Source organism: Macrobrachium rosenbergii, chromosome 11 (genome assembly GCF_040412425.1).
Source record: "Macrobrachium rosenbergii isolate ZJJX-2024 chromosome 11, ASM4041242v1, whole genome shotgun sequence".
In the NCBI taxonomy this organism is placed as follows: Eukaryota; Metazoa; Arthropoda; class Malacostraca; order Decapoda; family Palaemonidae; genus Macrobrachium; species Macrobrachium rosenbergii.
In genome coordinates, this window is record NC_089751.1 from 13,666,796 (window position 1) to 13,687,134 (window position 20,339).

General features: G+C 36.0%; 1 protein-coding gene across 1 annotated transcript in view; it reads right to left on the reverse strand.

Annotated features, from left to right (window-relative positions):
- LOC136843163 (uncharacterized) overlaps positions 1–20,339 on the reverse strand; it is a 110,709-nt gene that overhangs the window by 28,384 nt on the left and 61,986 nt on the right. The window contains exon 4 of the mRNA XM_067111220.1: positions 3,084–3,204. Coding sequence (XP_066967321.1) covers positions 3,084–3,204 — 121 coding nt within the window. The remainder of the gene's footprint in view (positions 1–3,083; positions 3,205–20,339) is intronic.

Here is a 20,339-nt window from a genome sequence, read left to right on the forward strand (position 1 = left end):
AGAAAAAAAAAATAAATCGATGAATACGTAGATATCATTGTGAGCACATTTGGTGATCCTTATCTTTTAATTCCCTTTGTTTTGCTTAGCAGCAGCGCCACATGCAGAATCCAAGGTGTGGAAGTGAGTGCCAGTAAACAGGATGGTCATCTTTATGTTTAGGGTCAAGTCCGTATTTGCTCCCTCTCCTCACAGCCTTTGAATAATTTCCCTCGGTCGTAAGGCTCACGGAGAAGGGTGAGAAGGAAAGACCGAATGCGGACAAATTAGAGAAAAGAAGTGATTTTTGTGTAAATACAAGAGGCATCATGGAAGCCAAATCACAAACGAAATAAGCAGATCAAAAGCGACGGTGTTCACGGGAAAAACTGCTGTTGGTAATGAGATCAGAGGGATTTCGATTGAGATGATTGACTTATGGTTATTAAAATTGACGTCACAACATCTACGTTATTGGCGCCGGGTGGACTTCGAGAAGATGGGCACCCTTCAAGTGGTTCGGACGATGTCATGATGTCATCTTGGAGAACATCGCTGATGGGCAAGTCAGAATGCTGAGGAGGGCTCTTGCACAAAAGGTGGAAGAGAACGGTATCTTTGTACCTCCCTTCCTCGTTCGATTATTATTAAGATTATTGTAATAAACATCGGAAGCTTTCTTTTGAGAATCCTTTATTGGCGTTAATAATAGCCAAAGTTAAAGGATGAAACAAATGTTCGAAGTTTATTCTCTTGGGAATGGCCCCCTGTAAGGAAGAAACCCGAAGAAAAATTTATTGCGCCGAAACTAAAATTTCAACAAATTTCAGTGAAAGGATGCTCATGATGATGACGGTGATACGAGAGAGGGAGAGAGGAGCGAGAGAGATGATTTTCTGGGTATTCCCTGGTCTTCGAACGATGAAAATATATATACACTTAGAAATAGTGTTTTTTAGCCGGGAGACTGATATTCTATGTAACTTTTCATGTTAGCGTTGACAAGCTTTTTTTTTCTACATGTCAGGTAGAGACACGGTCATCTTCCAACGCTAAATGAGAAATTACTCAATTAACTAAAAAAAATTAGACAAAACATTACTGAATTGACTAAAGTAATCAAATCTAAATAAATTAATCAGTTAAAGCAGGGACGCCAAAAAGTTAATAAACAAGAAGGGCTTTTGGGAAGAAACAACAAGAAACAGAAAGCTCCTCTCCCATGGGCAATGAAAAACTAATACTGTACATGCCTAACTCCGGAAGGGAATGCTTTCTTTCCAGGGAAATGTGACTTATATTTGTCGCCCTGTTCGGGAGGAAGTCAAACTAGCAGCATATGGTACTCCTGCGTAGGATCAGAAAATATGAGTTTATCTTTAAGGAAGAATCGCCTTAGTATTTCTCACAATCGTCGCTGACTGTAAATAATGAATTCATAGCAAGCATTCTGTAATACCGTTAACCACTTCTTTTACACATGCCTGTAGTTTTTTTAATGCACATACAAATGCATTCATATTCGTGCTCACAGACACGTGCAGCATATATGTGTGTGTGTTTATTATGGATGAATGTGGGTACATATTTGCCTGGTTGCACATCTAACAAAAATCTTTTTAACTACCAGTTCTTATGAGCTACAAGTTGGAAGTAGAATAAAATATTTGGTGTTGTAGGTCAACTTGTTCAAACGAATTTCGCTTTGTACAGAAAACCCAGAGCTTAAAAATTTAGCCTAACTGAGAGAGAGAGAGAGAGAGAGAGAGAGAGAGAGAGAGAGAGAGAGAGAGAGAGAGAGAGAGAGAGATAAGAAATTACATTTTTGTTTCATTGTAAGTATTTCTGATAGGCATATTTGATAATTTATGATTTAGATATGTAAATATATCTTGGTAGGGTAAATCCTTAGCAATGATGTCTGTTCTGACATAACGTATCTGAGAGAAATTAGTTTCGGTGCAGTGGCATTTGGTGAAATATAGTTCCGTAACCATCAACATTTCAAAGGCCAAAGAAGCACATCAAATGTAACGAATTACTTAACCATAAACTCACGTTTCGATTATAAATTTTAGGAGTAAAATTGGTTTAACTGAATTCTTTGTTTCTTGATTTTAGTGGTTTCATATATTTGATAATTAAACGATTATTTAAAGTACAAAGTAGAATGAATAAATTGCGTACATTTGGTAATTAAACTCTCATTACAAATATATATATATATATATATATATATATATATATATATATATATATATATATATATATATATATATATAAAATGAAAGGGTTTGGAGCTAGGACCCTGAGGTACGCTGCAAAGATTCTTAAGTAATGACTGCAGTGCACCGTGTGAGTTTCAATGACGGCACTAGCTTACTACGGGGTGTTGGTGGAAGTTACTGTCTATCATTGTGTTTAAACTAGGCCATGGTTCGAATCCTTTCCTGCACAGAAGCATGTATCATTTATATTTCCATTTGGATGTAAGTTTTTCCGAAGGTATAGTGAATTCGATATTAAACGAAATTTTTGGCTTACTGTTTGTGAATATTAAAAATACACGCGTTTACAAGTTATAGTTATATATATATGTATATAAATATGTACAGTATATATATATATATATATATATATATATATATATATATATATATATATATATATATATATATGTATGTATATGATATATATGTGTGTATGTCTATTATGTTATTGTAAAGTGAGTAAACTGTCCCACCAGAAATAAGAAGGTAAAATCCAGAATATGCTATTCCGTGACTAATAAGATAAAAGTGGGAGCTTGCTTGCACTTGATGTTGAAGTGAATTTTAGTATACTAAAAAGTAAATAGATTATTGAACGAATATTTTATCATTGTGAATTTATATATATCAATATATATATATATATATATATATATATATATATGTGTGTGTGTGTGTGTGTGTGTGCGTGTGTACGTAAGGCCATAATAACCTCTTCTCTACTTAATTATAGCTTTTGAGCACTATTATAACTACAAGCCTAGTGACTGGTTGTTACTCCTTGGAGGGAGAAATTTTTATTAGACTGAGAGCGATGATTATGGGAGTACTCACTGATAAAGTCTTCGTAAACATCCTTTGTTGCTTTTCCAGTCGGTCAAGTTCGATGGCAAACTTGCCTGCGTAGATGGCGTCAGAATAATCACTCGGTGAAGAAGACTGAATATCGCCTAACCTGGAAACGGGAAGAACAATGAAATATAATATATATTTGCTAGTTCATTTGACAATTGGCCGTTTTATAATATAGCCCATTCTTTTGCCAGTTTCTTTGCTATAAGAATATGAGACTTTCAGCTAGAAATTTTGTAAGAGATAGAGTTTGGATTCTTTGAAAATAGTACTCATAGTCTAATATGAAAACAGATGTGCTTTTGGAAGAAACACAAACTAAACCGTGAAATATGAAGCGTTTCTGTTAAAATGGGTGAAAGACAGAGTAATTTCTCTGTGTCATCACGCAAAGGAATGCTGCCAATGCTCTTTTCTGGAAAGTAAATTTTTTGCATGCTTGCTCATTTGTTCTGCAGTCTGTTTTTTTCCTTCAAATTGAAATCTTTCGAACTCGACGTGGAAATCCTCTGCCAAGAGTAGGGGCATTATCTTTTACTCCTGACGCTGGATTTCTTAATTATGTTTGTTCTTACTTGGAAGAAAAGGCATGTAAGATCGTAACATTGAAAATATTCTGTTAGTCACGTTTCCTTTACATATTTTTGTTAGCATCCTAATCAGAAGTGAAAAATCTCATCCCTCATCCCTTTGAAAAGCGAATATGATGATAAAGAATGCTCACGACAAGAGGAGAAAGTTTGACCCACCGAGTAACACAGTTATCTTACTCTCACATTATGTATTTAAATGTTTAATTCGAATTTTTAAAAGGAAGACCGTATCTGCAAGGATATTAGATTTATTTTAGTTCAACAACAGATGAAGTGGAATAATAATAAAATTTTGTTTGTGTGTGTGTGTGTGTATGAGAGAGAGAGAGAGAGCTGTAAACTAAGAGTAGGTATCCCGCAATATGTGACATGAAGTTAAAGAAACAAATGTGAAGGCGAAAAGCCAAATATCTGCCACCAGATCATCTCCATCAACGCTATACTAACCTTCACATGAACTGAAAAAGTCACAAAGAAACGACATACAAACTACGTAGGAGTAAGCTGGGTATCTTTTTCTCGTGTACCTTCAAAGCGTGGGTGTTCTGGTAAAACTACGCGGCAATAACGTCATTAGGTGCGTGGACTGTATGGCAGAAGGTCAAGGGTCACCCGCGGTAATACGAACGTGGATGAACAACAATTATGTGTTCAGGATTCTTGGACTTCCTGCCGGATAGAACGAAAGACCAGCTTAAAACTGATCAACTTTCTTATCAAAATTTTGGTTTTATATTTCGCTGTTTTGTAAAGTTTTAGTATTACCGTAATACTTGTGTGATTTATTTAACACCTAATATGAAAATCAGTCTCTTATTTTTCCTTATTTAGTTTTTCTTTATAGTTTTTTTTTATAAATTTTATGAGTACCAGGTCTTGATTACTAAGTATGGCATCGAGAGAACATCTGATAATTAGTAGTTTTTCTAACGTTTTCAGGTAATGCGATCTATGAATAGTGCGCGATGAACAGGGGTTTAAAAGTGTTAGAGATGGAGATCGTCATAATGTTAGAATTGTTAATGTAGAGGGAGTTTTTAGGTATACGGAGAACAAAGTCATTTGAAAAGCCAGCTTAAAAACAGCTTGAAAAGCAGCGAGAAATTATTAAGAAATTTAACATAACTTTCATAGCAGATTTTGCATTTGATAACCAAAGAATATACATACATACATACATACATTTTATATATATACATATGTGTGTTGTATATACATTATATATATATACACACATTTATATATATATATATATATATATATATATATATATATATATATATATATATATATATATATATATATATATATATATATTATTTATATATAACATTTATACAAGTAATATGCAATATCTTTGGGAAGAGATAAAGAAATAATTCATTTTAACTTGAGTAGATAGTGTCATAATGACGAACTTCACCTTAATCAAAATTACAGTTCAGGTTCTTTGACACTGTTATCTATTCGTAAGGCAAAGTTAGGATTACAAGATGGTATCCATTATCTGAAGTATTCTTTTCTACTTAACTAAACTGTCTGGCTAATACCAAGTTTTGGTGAATGTCAACACATTCTTCTTGTCTTTTAATTTTCGGAAATATTTCAAGAATCTCTCAGCATCTTTTGTACAGCTCAGTTTAACAAAGAATGGCTCAAAAAAAAAAAGAGAGAAATAAGGAAATAATGGAATTTCTTTCATAAAAGTATAGCTTGATATATCCACGAAGATCGACAAATGCTAGTTTTCCATTTGGTCCGGTTATCTTGTGGAACTGCAAGATCTGATTGTCCTGAACGTTCAGTCATTGGTTGTGTAATATTTATAAGACGGGCTATTACATAAATGACTAGCAGATGAGAAATGTAATGTGGGTGGCCGGTCACGAAGTGTAGACAACCAAAAGAGATTTTGATGGTGAAGTCCTCACATTAAAAAGAGAGAGAGAGAGGGAGAGAGATCAATGGGGACGAATCGTTTAGTGACCTCCGAAGTTAACCAACCTACTTAGTTCTCCCGGCAAGCAGGTTTTACTCTTCCATTTCAAGTCTCCACATCCTAAAAATTCCAACACCCAGTCCCAACAACGTTCTCCCGAATCCTCTCGACTGAGAAACGAGAAACCCACCTCCTCTTTTCCTCACTCCCCCGTTCCTCTTCATACCCCAGAACCCTTATCCTTTCTATTCCCTCGCATCCATTGCCCATCTCCTTAGTATAGACTATTGGTATGAAACAATGGGGCGAAAAGGAACAATATTAGAAATATGATCCTTTTGGCGCCATGTTACCATCAGGATGCAGTAAGAGGAATTTACGCATGTACCACTGCTCAGTATATTTCAATTAAAACTCAGCTCAGTATCTGTACTATAAAATCAGCAACTGTCAGTTCATCCATCATGTGAATTACAGTGTTTCAGCTTTCTATACGTGTCTTCTAATCGTCATTGTTCCTCCCCTTTCCCGTATTTCCCCGCATCCCGAGTGCTCCCTCGCCCCCTTACTTCTAGTGCAGCAGATAATTGCATATTTCATAAGAATCGTTCAGATAGTGAAACAAGCATGAAATTTTGCACAAGTGCTCTTTAAAGTTCCCTCTATCAGAAAAGGGCGCTGGCCACGCAAAAAATTTAATATGGCGGCCAAATTCCAAGATGGCGGCCAGTATCGACAGATTTTGGCTAATTTTTCACTAGAATGGCATGTATTTGCTTCTAGCAATATGGTAAAACTCTTCCATACTATTTCTTGTGAATATTATGTTTCTGTAGCTTCCAGTACAGTTTACCTTTAAATATGGGGGCTATATGGCTGCCAGAAAAGGTAGAAACAATAATTATAATGAGAAATAATGCCCGTTCAACAATTATCGTTTTAAGCATGGATCTTGGTTTCTGTGGTTTAGATCCTAATGAGGCCATCTCTTTCGAATAACTCATCAATTTTGAAGGAAAATTAATAAATGTAAAAGAGTGTATGTCTGCACACAACCAGGGCACACTGGTGACATCACTGCTGTGTAACTCAGCATGGGGTTCAGTGCCAGCTAATCCAGCTTTACTAATCCTGTAGTCTTAGACTAGTAGTTGTAGTATAGTTTAGTTTAGTGTCCCAAATGCTTTCTAACAGCCCCAGACCAGCTATAGTTAGATAGCCGCACCTGAATAGACAGGATGTGCCAGCGCAGGAGAGCCGAGCCAAGGGTATGGGGGCTGTACATGATGGTTCATGTACTTACCCGGATGGTGTACAGATCACCAGGACTTAAATGGCACTGGATGAATGATCGGGCTAGGTGTAGGGAGACCGAACCTAGTTGAATCCCATACAGGAATGTGTGCTTTGTTTAAGGTGGTAAAGGATAACCCCTCGGCCTTAATCAAAAGTGAAATCATGGCAGAATGTGATGCCAATCCAATATTGAGCAGTAGAAAAACAAACTGGAGTTTGTGTTGTCTTTGTCAGAAGGACAAAAGAGGTGAGCACTTGACATCACCTCCAAGTCATCATGTCCTAGACCATGATGGGTACACAATGCTGGCAAGGAACATTCCCATGTTCAGTGAAATTAATGAAATGCCACTGATAATGGATCCAGCAAGGCTGGATGAAGGTGATGGCATAGAGGCCACTCTCAGGAAAAATGCAGCAAAATACCATGTGAACTGTCGCTTGTTTGTTTAACAACACTAAACTGGACCGTGCAAGAAAGCGACAATCCAATGACCAGACCAGCAACACTGAGACTAGTCGTGCAAAACTGCGCCAACCAGTCATGACAATGAAGTTTGCATTTTCTGTGAGAAAAAGTGGCACCTGCATCTGATCTCAGACAGGCTAGTACTAAGGGCCTTGACTTGAAATTGCGTGAATGTGCAGAGATACTTAGTGATGGCAAGCTCCTTGCTAAGTTGACTGGTGGGGATGTCATTGCACAGGAGTTTAAGTATCACCATGCCTGTCTTTGTGCCCTCTACAACAGAAAAAGGTCCTACCTGAGGAGCCTTGAGAAAGACCAAGGTAGCACTGAGTCAGAATCAGATGTGTATCCACTAGTTCTGTCAGAACTGATGACATACATTGTTGAAAACAACCTTTGTTCAGATGATCCAGTCACATTTCGGCTGGCAGATATTTGCCACCTCTACCAACAACGTCTGGAACAATTAGGTGTAGAGTCACCAAGTGTAAATTCCACGAGACTCAAAGACAAACTTCTGGCAGAAATTCCAGAACTTGAGGCTCATAAATCTGGCAGAGATGTATTACTTGCATTTCAAAAGGATGTGGGAAAAGCACTTGCTCAATCATCTGATCTTTCAGAGGCAGTTATCATTGCTAAAGCAGCAAATATTCTCAGAAAGTCTATACTTGATCATCAGTCACGGTTTGATGGCACATTTTCTGAGGCTTGTGTACGAAATTCTGTGCCTCCTCTCCTGCTCCAGTTTGTAGGGATGGTTGAGCATGGGGCTGACATCAAGTCACAGTTACGATTTGGAGCATCAAAGTCAGACCAGGCCATTGCACAGCTCATGCAGTTCAACTGCTACTCCCGATACAAAGAGGGAGCAACAACTCATAGACACTCCAAAGACAGAGAAACACCATTCCCAGTCTACATGGGACTCTCAGTCTATGCAAAACCAGGAAGAGAAACCTGGTTGAAATGCTACATCAGTATGGCCTCAGTATCTCTTATGACAGAGTACTGGAGGTCTCTGCACAGTTAGGAGATGCCACAGTTAGCAAATATGTGGAGGAGGGTGTGGTCTGTCCCCAGTACTGCGAAAGGGTTGTTCACCACTGCAGTGATGGACAACATCGACCTAACCCATCTGCAACTACTGCCACTACCTCCTTCCATGAAACTAGCATCTCCATATTTCAGCACCCCACCAAGGAGAACACTGGACAGGAAAGACAGCAACTAAAGTTTGCACTGTGTTCTCCAAACTGAGTCACTACCCTCTCAGAGTGGAAGAGAGTGACCTGAAGGTCATGGAGAGGTTTGTCATGCCCATGTATGAAAGATCCAGCACTGCTGGCACTGTGGATGAGGCTAGACTTGATATGTTTGCCAGAAAACAAAGGGCATATGAGGCCATTCCACCAACCAGGGAGCTCTCCTCCAACACACCAAGCGTGCTGCGTACCAGGCTGGTTGTGTGTGGGGCAGGCCACCCAGTGTCAGCCACAGCCAGAGAACCCTGCTGAGTGGGGATGGCAAAAGTCTGGTGAAGCATGGCAAGTCCTCTGGACAACCAACTCGCCCTTAGCCAAGAGTTGCCAACAGCTTACCAAATGTGGATGCAAAGCAGGCTGTCGGGAAAGGTGCAAGTGCTACAAGCTGGGTCTTCCTGCACAGCTCTGTGCACTTGCAAATGTGAAGTCTAGATAAATATTGCCCTCTCTTCAGTAGATAATCTAGCTTGAGCATCCAACGTGTCATGCTATGCCTACCTTCTTATCCTCGAATTTTTCAAAGGTGTAGGTTGAGAGACCTATAAATAGATTGGTTGCATTTAGTCCGTATTTCTCTTCTTTTCTTTTTATGGTTACAGTCTTAGACACAATGTTGTATGTGACCATACCATTACTATTTCAGTTGAAAATAGCATATTAGTTAAACTGTCTGATCACATGAATATACCATTAAATAAAAACAGTTGGTCTCTATGTCTGCTAGCGCTGTGGATAAAAAAAACTTTTATGGCAACCATTTTGTACGCCATCTTGGTTACAATTCATTTAGTAAGGGTTTTCAATAAAATGTGTGGTATGGAACATTTTATAACCTAAAAGTCGAGTTTAAAAAAAAAAAAAACTGGCATATTCCATCCAATAGATGCTCCCAAACCAGTGAATCTCAACATAGATGGCGGCCATTTTGAAAAATAGTCGCCATCTTGGATTTTCAGGTGGCCAGCGCCCTTTTCTAAGAGAGCGTAGTCTTAGGAATGTTTGTGCCAAATTTCATGCTTGTTTCACTATCTAAACGATTTTTACAGCAATCTGCTGCACTATTCTCCCAGTCCCAAAGGTCCCCTTCATAACCAACAATGCTCGTGGTAACATTCTAATTATGAGGAGGATATCAGCATCCAAGGACAGTTAAACCCCCATTCCTTTTGGAAGGATGGCAGAAGTCCTATGTCAGTGTAAGATTGTCAATAAGAAAATTATTTCTATGCTTTAACCAGAAGTCATTTTATTGAAAAAGCAAAGAAAGCTAAATTCCACATAAAAGGTCATTCCTACATAATGTCAATGCTGTTAACGCCATCAAAACGAAGGTTTCATTGTATACCTTAGAAGCAACTATGCCTCTAGATTAACGGTAGCAAACGATAACATGTCTGGTAATTCACATAAATGAATTTAATCTCACCACCTTATCAGCATATAATCTTTGTCATGGCCACTGCCGGAGTGATCCCGGAAGAACATCGTCCTGGATAGCATATCTGTCGCTAATTCCCCGGGCTCACCCAGTCCAAACATAATAAAGTTAGGCGACTGTGATTTCCAGAGGGCAACATGGAGAGAAGGAATAGAAGTCCTGTTTCAAGTGGGTTAACCTAAAACTTGAATGCTAAACCGTTTAATCTAAATGTGACCCACAATCGTCTGCAAAAAAAAAAAAATGTCGTTTGGCAGCAGTATTGGTAGTGGTATCTGAGCATTATTTAGTTGCATGCAACTCTGCATAAAATGTTCAAATGTATATATTTCAGTTTTAACGTCACTCCGAATGCTAAGCACCCATATTTATCTGCAGTCAGCTTTCACAAGGCAAACTGAGTTGAAGCCGAATGATTTCTGTCGCTGATAGATTATAATTTATTGTTTGGAGATAAGACAAGCAAAGAATCATTTCAATTGGTATAAGAAAGACCAAAGAAGCATAAGACAAATTCTGTCCCAGATACATAAACCACTTAGGCAAAACGAACTGTGTAATCCCAAGACTTTATATTTTATTTCGATTTAGAAAACGAAAGTTAAAAATAAAAGTTCGAAACCTACTAACGCAAGTCGTGTCCTCAGCATACCCACCGGGATACGTGAAATTTAACCTGAAAACCCAGCCGAGGAAGGGCTAGACGTTACAGATTATTAGAAATGTCTCAAAATTTTTCTTGTCATAAGCACAGAAACGCACCAGAGAGTGAAAAGCGGCACTGTCTCCCTCAGGTAAATGTCTCATTCATTATTCCATTCCTTGAGAACACGTGTGCATGTCTGTCACTCATTTCCTGTTGTGTCTGTTACTCATTTCCTGTTGTGTCTGTTACTCATTTCCTGTTGTGTCTGTCAGTCATTTCCTGTTGTGTCTGTTACTCATTTCCTGTTGTGAAATAGGTACTTCGTAGTTAGTCGATCTCATGGAGCCACCCATTCTCTGGCGTAAGGACGTATGTATGAAATTTTCTTTTTCGTTTCAACTTGAAGCAACATATCACTGAAAAACAAAGAAAAACCTCTTTTCTCTCATCTTTAGATCTAGAATAAAGCGTTGCAATATAGTGCAAACCTACATAAAATATGGCAAGTAATTGAAAAGAGGAAAATGCAGTGATGAAGGACAACATATCAAATGTGTTAACCCAATCACACAGATAAGAAGGGTCATCTTCATATAAAAGCTATCATGAAACATAGAATAAATTGATGTTAAAGTATAAAAAGAAGAAATTTATTGTTGATAATAATACGAATCCATTGTCAATGACCTTGAATAACAAACTATTACTAAGAGAGTTGGCAACAGTATAGACTACGTCTCCTTGTTAAGGAGAGGAGCATCCTCACCTGAACAAGGAATCAAAAATAACCAACCGAATCGTTAGAATATTTCTCGGCGTTAGGTTTTCCTAGTTCTAGATGCAGGATGCCCTTATTTGGGATTGTTTAATCACTATGACTATTTCGAGAGAACGGAAAGTACTTGTGCCAAAACAGAATGCCCACTACGAGTCAATATAAAAAAAGATATTTGATTTAGATGTTGTATTTTTCTGTAGAAGTTATTAGTAGTATTATATTCCGCTCGTATTCCTACAGAACTAAACAAGATGGTCATTAATTTGCCAGGGATGCCTTTGCGTGATGGATATTATCTCAGATATGGAAAACTTAAAACTGAACTAGGAAAGAAAGACTGAAACACGGAAAGCCATCATTGCTAACTATATATCAAAATAATGAATCAAAGGAGCCAGGATGCTAAGAAGTGGCATTACAGCCATTTTTAAAATAAAAAATTAAGAATTTTCCGCCCTTGCGTTCAACAGAAAACTGAATAAGAGGTCTTTGGTAGCCTACCTGGCAGCGAGGTATCGTGACACCTCTGCCGATTATGATACAAGGAGGACGCACTAATTTGAGAGGCAGGTCTAGTAGCTGAAGTTTCAGCCAAAAAAGATTAAGGAAACTGGCTTTTCCTTCCGACGGTTGTGTAAATTGTAATTCCCATAGGAACTTAGAAACCATTACTGCAAACAAATTTGTTCAGACGATGAGCATCCCAGGCAAAAGAACAATACATGGTCGGACAAAAAATACGAGTATGACACGTGGAATCAATGCCATGATTATCGCCAGTGTGATAAGTTCAGTGAACTATATGTAGCTTTTTTGCCAAGAAAAAGAGAGCCTAGAGCCGAAGATTACACCACTATTCAGAATCGTCAAGTGCAATGGTGTTAGCGTTTGCTTAACCATGCTATTGCATAGCCAAGGTTATACTTGAGGTCAGAATCATACCTCGCCTACTCAGTAAGTGACTTTAAAGTGTTTGTTACATGTTCACAAATGTTTTTTATTTGAAAGTTCAGCAATTTCCACAGTCAGAATGGCACAACAGTCGCAAGAGCTGTGAAGAGATGGTAGAAAAATCGATTCTAGTGTAGGAGCCTGTAAATGTAATTTGAAGGCTCATTATTTTCAAATCCAGTCTCGTCTACTAGAGATCTTTGTTGAGCACCAGAAGTGACGAGTAAGTACAGAAAATGTTGCACTACCTGTCTATTTATTTTAGTTATAAAACCAACACTCGTATTGCTAGTAAAGACTTAAACCAGGGTCCCAAAAGACTAGGCCGAACGTGATTGGTATATGATTATTAAACATCATACCACAGTAAGATTGAAAATAGATTCCCTTCTAGACAATGAAAACGTAATATAAGACGCTCTGCAGGCTTATAGAAGAACAAAAGAACAAAAAGATAATAAATAAATGCGAGTAAAAAAATGTACATTACGATTCGACTTTCAGCCGTGTGCCATTGGTCAATATTTACATCGTTTTTCATTGGTAAACCTGAGAAAACTTAAATGATAGATAAGAAAAAAAAAACAGTAATAATCGCAGCAGTAATGAATCATGCTGATAATACCCATGATAATTAAGATCACAGTTCAGCCAAATAATGAGTTAGGCTTTGTCATGGCGCTCAGCTGTCGGTCATGTTGTTCAAAACATCTACTGGAAACTGCTGATTGATCAGAATTAACGATAGGCATGTGTGATACGATGTTATGCAACTCCAGCTCTTTTACTTAATAATTCTGCAACTTTTGAAGCTTTATTATCCTGTTCAGAAACGTGCTTTCATATTCCAAAGTTCATCAGTATCACAGAATTAGATAGTGAGAAAACAGTCTTATGAGCTGTGAAGGGGAAATGCAAAAATTCATTCTCATTAAAGGCCACTCAGTGTAGTAAATTCAAGGCTCACTATTTCGAGTAAATATCACTAATGCGAAACTAAGCGACTCTCTCATTACGGCGTGTTTAATATAATGCTATACACAGGATATATTAGTTTTTTTTTTTTTTTTTTCTTTCTTTCCCGTTCACATTGTGGGTTCTGCCATGGTCCAGAATTGCTCTTTCTAATGGATAAGTGAATATTTGTACAAAAGTTAAGCAGAGAGAGAATAAAAGGTAAAATGAGGAAGGTGAGTAGCAGAACACTAAGGAGCAATAATAAAAATGGGATATTTTATGAAGCAATTATATGATAAACTGGAAATAAGCTGACGGAGGGAAGGATTTAAACCATAACCAGACGGTCTGGCTGACCAAACGCAAACTCAAATTTCTTGAAGATATCAAGACTAAAAATGATTAGTCTTGCGGGGAATGGGACAACTCATGACAATAATAATTGTTTATGTCGGGTACGAGGTTGATAAGAATTGAAAGACTGAGAACTGTGAATGTGTGTGAAAGGAGTAAAAATGTTAGTGTAGGTGAAAGAATTGTTAGAGTATTTTGTAATGTTTGGTTATGTAAAAAAAAAAAATGGAGGATTATGGCTTAAGAAAACAGTGTACAATTCAAAAGCTGTGGAAGGAAGGCGGAGAGGAACTCCTAAAAAAATGCTGGATAGATGTTACAGGAAACCTGTTGAAAAGGAGGGGCCATGTTTTCCAAAAAAGAAAATATATCCATGATAGAGGTGAAATGAGAAGTAGGCGTAAGCAGGTTCGATGCATGTACAGATTCGATGCAATGTTGATGTGTCTTCTCTGTAGGTGTAGCAATTGGCTCATGCTGTAGTGTTTCTGCCGCAGAGTTTCATCCACAATTCAGACGTTAGATTGCCAGAAGGGAGTAGTGTCGCAAATTATAGGCCTCCCTTCTTGGAAGCCTACTGGTTTTGTGGTTCTGTCTGGATCCAAGTAGGTCTCTCTCCCTGATGCAATTTGGAAAACACATTGATTCCTTGAGAAATTTTGACAAATTACGGGCTAATCAGATTTTGTTTTTATACCTCATAATTTAGCATGAGAAAATTGCACTATTTTAATCATTAATGCTGGGATATCTTTTAGTGAATTATTAAATTATGTTTCATTGCATTTACTATGGGTAGTTAGATATTTCTTGGACCGCTGTCCAAGACGAGCTATCAAAAATGCCGGCAGAAAAACCAGTCAGGTCAGTGCCTTCATTAGTTAATCCAATATTGATTACTCTTTAGATAAAGACAAATCAAGCCTCCACACATCTCTTGATCTTTGTCTCTCTTAACAGCAAGTGACTGATCTTGAAATTGGTGTAGTTATAATGCTCTTAGTGTAGGTCGTTTATTGACATTTGGCTGTAGTGCCTGTGCTATAAACTAGAACTTAGGAACTTGAAATCTGCGTGTTGTTTATGCCCTTTGATGAGTGATTTCCTCTTCAAAGGTGACTGTCGCCCTACTTGTCATCAAAAGAGGCATAGTAATTCCCTTTGCATGTAAGTTATTCCATTGGTCAAGTGATTTCGATAGCAATGAATTATTTGGAATATATATATATATATATATATATATATATATATATATATATATATATATATATATATATATATATATATGTTACAGTCAACACGCGTAATCAGTCATTACGCGTAATGACTGATATTTCAGTCATCACGCGTAATGCACTTAGGGACATTTGATCCCCAGGAGCTAGTACTAAACACGGCGAAATACATTTGACCCCCAGGGACTAGTACTAAACCCGGCGAAACAGTGTAGGTGACTCACTGTTTCGCCGTGTTTAGTACTAGCTCCTGGGGGGATCAAATATCCCCTAAGTGCATTACGCGTGATGACTGAAATTTCAGTCATTACGCGTAATGACTGATTACGCATGTTGACTGTAACATATGTATATTGAGAGAACCTAACCCGTTGAATTGTCTAAAGAGGCTTGAGAATTGATTAGGATTTAACGCAATAATCCACGATTGAATAAGAAGAATGGTGATAAAGGCAGTTACGGTTCTTTAGTACTAATTATAGTGTCTTTAAACGTCGGAGCAATTTCGACTGCTACTGGTGGGTGGGCTCAGCGTAAAAAAGTCCGGGTTTTGGCCTGCTTGAGACCCAGATGACATTGAACACAAAAGTCATATGGCAATTACTCTGAAGCAGTTGCTTTTTTCTCGCTCTAAATCTCTTTTTTCTATTCTGTTTTAGGGGTTATGTCAGAATCATTAATTTCCACTTCTTAGAAGACATCTTTTACGATTTGAAAATCAAAAGCATTTATTTCTACAAATGGAAATAAAACCATTGAAAACTATACTCTCTCTCTCTCTCTCTCTCTCTCTCTCTCTCTCTCTCTCTCTCTCTCTCTCTCTCTCTCTCTCTCTCTCTCTCTTCTATTATTGCATTGATATTACTGACTTTTTTCCAGTCTCTTCTTTCCCTTGGTTTTTCTCGTTTCGATTTTTCTCGTTTCTGTACTAATTTTACATGCTCTTATTTATAATTTGTACATTTTCCTTCTCCATCTGCCTTTTCGTATATGGACCAGTATGTATATACAAATACAGATTTATATTATATATATATATATATATATATATATATATATATATATATATATATATATATATATATATATATATATATACATTATTTGTGTGTGTATTTAATTTCATCATCACTTCACCCCCTCTTTTCCATTTTAATTTTCATGTCAAATTTTCCTAACTTCACTTTTCCTTGCTTTTGAAAGTGCACAAGACCGAACACGCAACAAAATAATCAAGTGTAAACACTGCGTAAATTTACTGTTTGTCTTTGCAGTTTTTCTTCTGTTTTGCCCATTGACCTTTGGATAAACGAAAATAGAGCTCGTAAAGAATATTCCAGAATGGAAAGAAAAAAAATATAGAGAACACTTACTTAGAAGATATCAGATAAAATTGTATGAGAAAATTATTTAATCTTTATTACCTTCAATATTAACAACCTTTTTTGAGTAACACGAGTTTGTCTCCTTATGTTTATTACATAAGCACGACATAGACAAGTTTATAAAAAGGAAATGTTTGAAGTTTTTGTGCAGAGTCGAGATAATGCTTAAATTCATCAAAAATATGCCTGCGTGAGCAACACAGACAGGGGTCCAAGGTTCCATTTTATATTATTTTCTTCAAGCCTTTGATTGTAAGATTTGTGACGACGTTACAAGGATAGCGGATAACATTTAGACTTGAATAGAAGATTTTTTTTTCAAACATTAACATAATTAATGGACCTGTGAGAGGGAGGTTTTATTATCCAGTGAAGATATTTTCAAAATGTGAATAATGTAAAAGTAATTAGATGTAAGGGTTTTTTTTATTTTACCAAATACGGATTACTATAAAAGTAGTTAGATCTAAGGGATTTTTTATTTGACCAAATACGGATTACTATAAAAGTAATTAGATCTAAGGGATTTTTTATTTTACCAAATACGGATTACTATAAAAGTAGTTAGATCTAAGGGATTTTTTATTTGACCAAATACGGATTACTATAAAAGTAATTAGATCTAAGAGTTTTTTATTTGACCAAATACGGATTACTATAAAAGTAATTAGATCTAAGGGATTTTTTATTTGACCAAATACGGATTACTCTAAAAGTAATTAGATCTAAGGGATTTTTTAATTTTCCAAATACGGATAAATCTGCTTATTTTATGACTAAATTATGATCGCGATACATTTTGATAAAGACAGTATTTCAAATTCAAATTCGAATTTTGTTTTACTTTATTGTAGGTATTAGTCTATCAGCGTACCGTAATGTAGTTATCAAAGAAGCGAATATAGCTTTTCACTTATACATAAAATCTCGAATAACAGATCCCCTTTCTGCATCTGTGTGAATTTGGAACAAGAAGTATAAAGCTTAAAAGACCAAAGTAATTAAGAAAATATCCTTACAGTAATTGTAATATATATATATATATATATATATATATATATATATATATATATATATATATATATATATATATATATATATATATATATATATATACATAATTGGGATTCAACGACAATCATTCTGTGTGTGTGTGTGTGTGTGTGTGTGTGTACAACTATGGTAAAACCAAAATGGAATGCCCAAGTATCCAATTCTTAAGATTTAAATTTTCTTTTAAATATATACATACAGTATATATATACATATACTGTATATATATATATATATATATATATATATATATATATATATATATATATACAGTATATGTATATATATACTGTATATATGTATTTAAAAGAAAAATTTAAATCTTAAGAATTCGGATACTTGGGCATTCCATTTTGGTTTTACCATAGTTGTGCAGTGGTGTGTGAGGGGGAATCATATATAAAAAGTTATCAGACTCATCCATTTTCACTGCTGAAGCAACAGCCATAGACGATGCTTTAAATCTTGCATCTGATAAGAAGTTTAAATCCACAGTAATATATAGTGACTCAAGGAGTGTTTTAAAGCCCTAAAGAAGTTTAACCCTACCTATCCCTTAATTCAAAAGGCTCAGGAATGGCTTTTTATCTTTCTGTTCATACAAATCAGTAAAGTTTTGTTGGATTCCTGGGCACACTGGTCTAGAAGGGAACGAACTGGCTGATAGTAAAGCAAAGGATGCTGCAAGATGTGATTTCTTATCTAGTAATGTGCCACATTTGGATAGGCGTCCAGCTACCAGACGATTCATTCGTACAAATTGGCAGCAGAGGTGGACTTCCCCCATTTTATCCACAAATAGGAAGTACAGAAACATCAGAAAAAGTATCGATTTTTGGAGTTTGGGTTTTAAACGTAACAGAAGATTTGAGGTCATCCTAAACGGCTTAGGATTGGCCATACCCGCTTCACTCATAGCCATATTTTAGAGAGAACCAGTGCCCCAATTTGTGCTCACTGTGGTGGTCAGCTATCCATTGAGCACATGCTGGTGCACTGTCCTAAATTTAATCGCCTTAGGGCAAAGTACAATACTAAGTGGGAAGACTATTTTAGAAATTTTAAATGAACACGTTGAGATATGCTCTTAGTATATTTAATAAAGATTTTAGTCATATTTATTTTATATACTAAGTATGTATTTTGTATATAAAAGGTTAACATATATTTATTTTTTGCTGGTTCTATCCAATATCATTCTTCAATTTTTACGTTCATAGTTTAACGCTGAATTTTACTAGTATGTCATCATTCACCTATTCATTATTAACCATATCATTAATTTATATATTTCACCTTCATTATGGCGCTGAATAATCCTGATGGGTTCCGGCGCTTGGTCTTCAAGACCTAAATTTCATAATCAATCAATCAATCAATCAATCAATCACTAGGGTGCATTGACGGCACTAGCTCCTACTGTGTTTAACCATAATGAACTTACGTATTAATGGCACTAAGGTCCCTAGCTGGAAATCAGTTGTATGCAATCTGTTTTTTAATTGTTATTTTTTTACTACTATTCTCAGTATTATTACTCTCATTACCATTATTATGAATACTATTTTTTATTCTTCTTTAGCAACTTTGTGAATATTGCCTATTTATAATTTTTTATCATATCTCATGTATCTAGGTTGTATATGTTATTGTCTCTACTTTCTATATTCCATGTATATGGCCTTGAGCTTAAATAAAATTTATTATTATTATTATTACTAGTCAAGTTAAGTGTAACATCAGCGTTGCACCTGTTTTTATTTTACGTCCAAGCGCTTGTTTATAGGGTGCAATAAATCGACTTTTCCTGCTCTCATTCCAACTTTTACAGACACGTTGGTGAGGAGGGGATTTCAGCTTGCAAAGAGGCACGGCTTGGATACGATCTATCCATTTTTCCATAGGTACGGGGGAATGTAATAACAAATATTTACGTAAAGTGTAACGCTTTACGTGCTTTATGATAAGCACACATATAATGGACTGGTGTACGCAGTACTTTGCATCTCCTGGCTTTATTCTTCCTTAATTGTTTTTGATTATTGCGAAATGCTGTCTTGATTTGGTTGATAAAGATAGACTTATAAAGAGTGGTAAATTGCAAAAATAATATATATATATATATATATATATATATATATATATATATATATATATATATATATATATATATATATATATATATATATATATATATATATATATATATATATATATATATATATACACACACATGCATACTGGTTAAGTAATATGAAAGGTCAGGGAAAGACGAATATAGATAGGATAGAAGACTTGAATTGCTAAAAATAGAATGATTTTCACAATAATGCGCCGAGGATCAGATCTAAAAATTCTTATTATAACGAGAAAAAAAGGAAATTTAACGCCAGGAAAGCTAATACAGAAACTAAATAGAGTACGAATTACAAAGAAACACTTAAAAACATTAAAGAACCCCAAAAACTTATCAAAAGGTGAACAGAGAAAGAATATCTACTTATAAAGAAACCAAATTCAAGATCATTCTTTTTCTGTGGTTCATCAAGGCAAATGAATCAAGAGTTTTGCTTTCGACATCTGATTCCCAAGATCTAATCTTGTACAGCTCTGCACTGACGGGGTGGAATGACTAGTAGTCAGACTCTTCTCTGTTTCCTTATTGCAAAATGTTAAAAAATGTTTTGCATCAAGAATCAGAAATTCTTCCCATGCTGAACAGTATCCGTGATATCAGACAAAGAAGAGGAGGGAAAAAGGACAACAGTTTCCATTACCGCAAAGTAACAAAATAACAAAAGTTAAAAACGTTTAAGAGTAAATAAATGCAAAATACTCTAACCGATGTCTCCAACGCTGGCGCTGCTAGATTACAATGG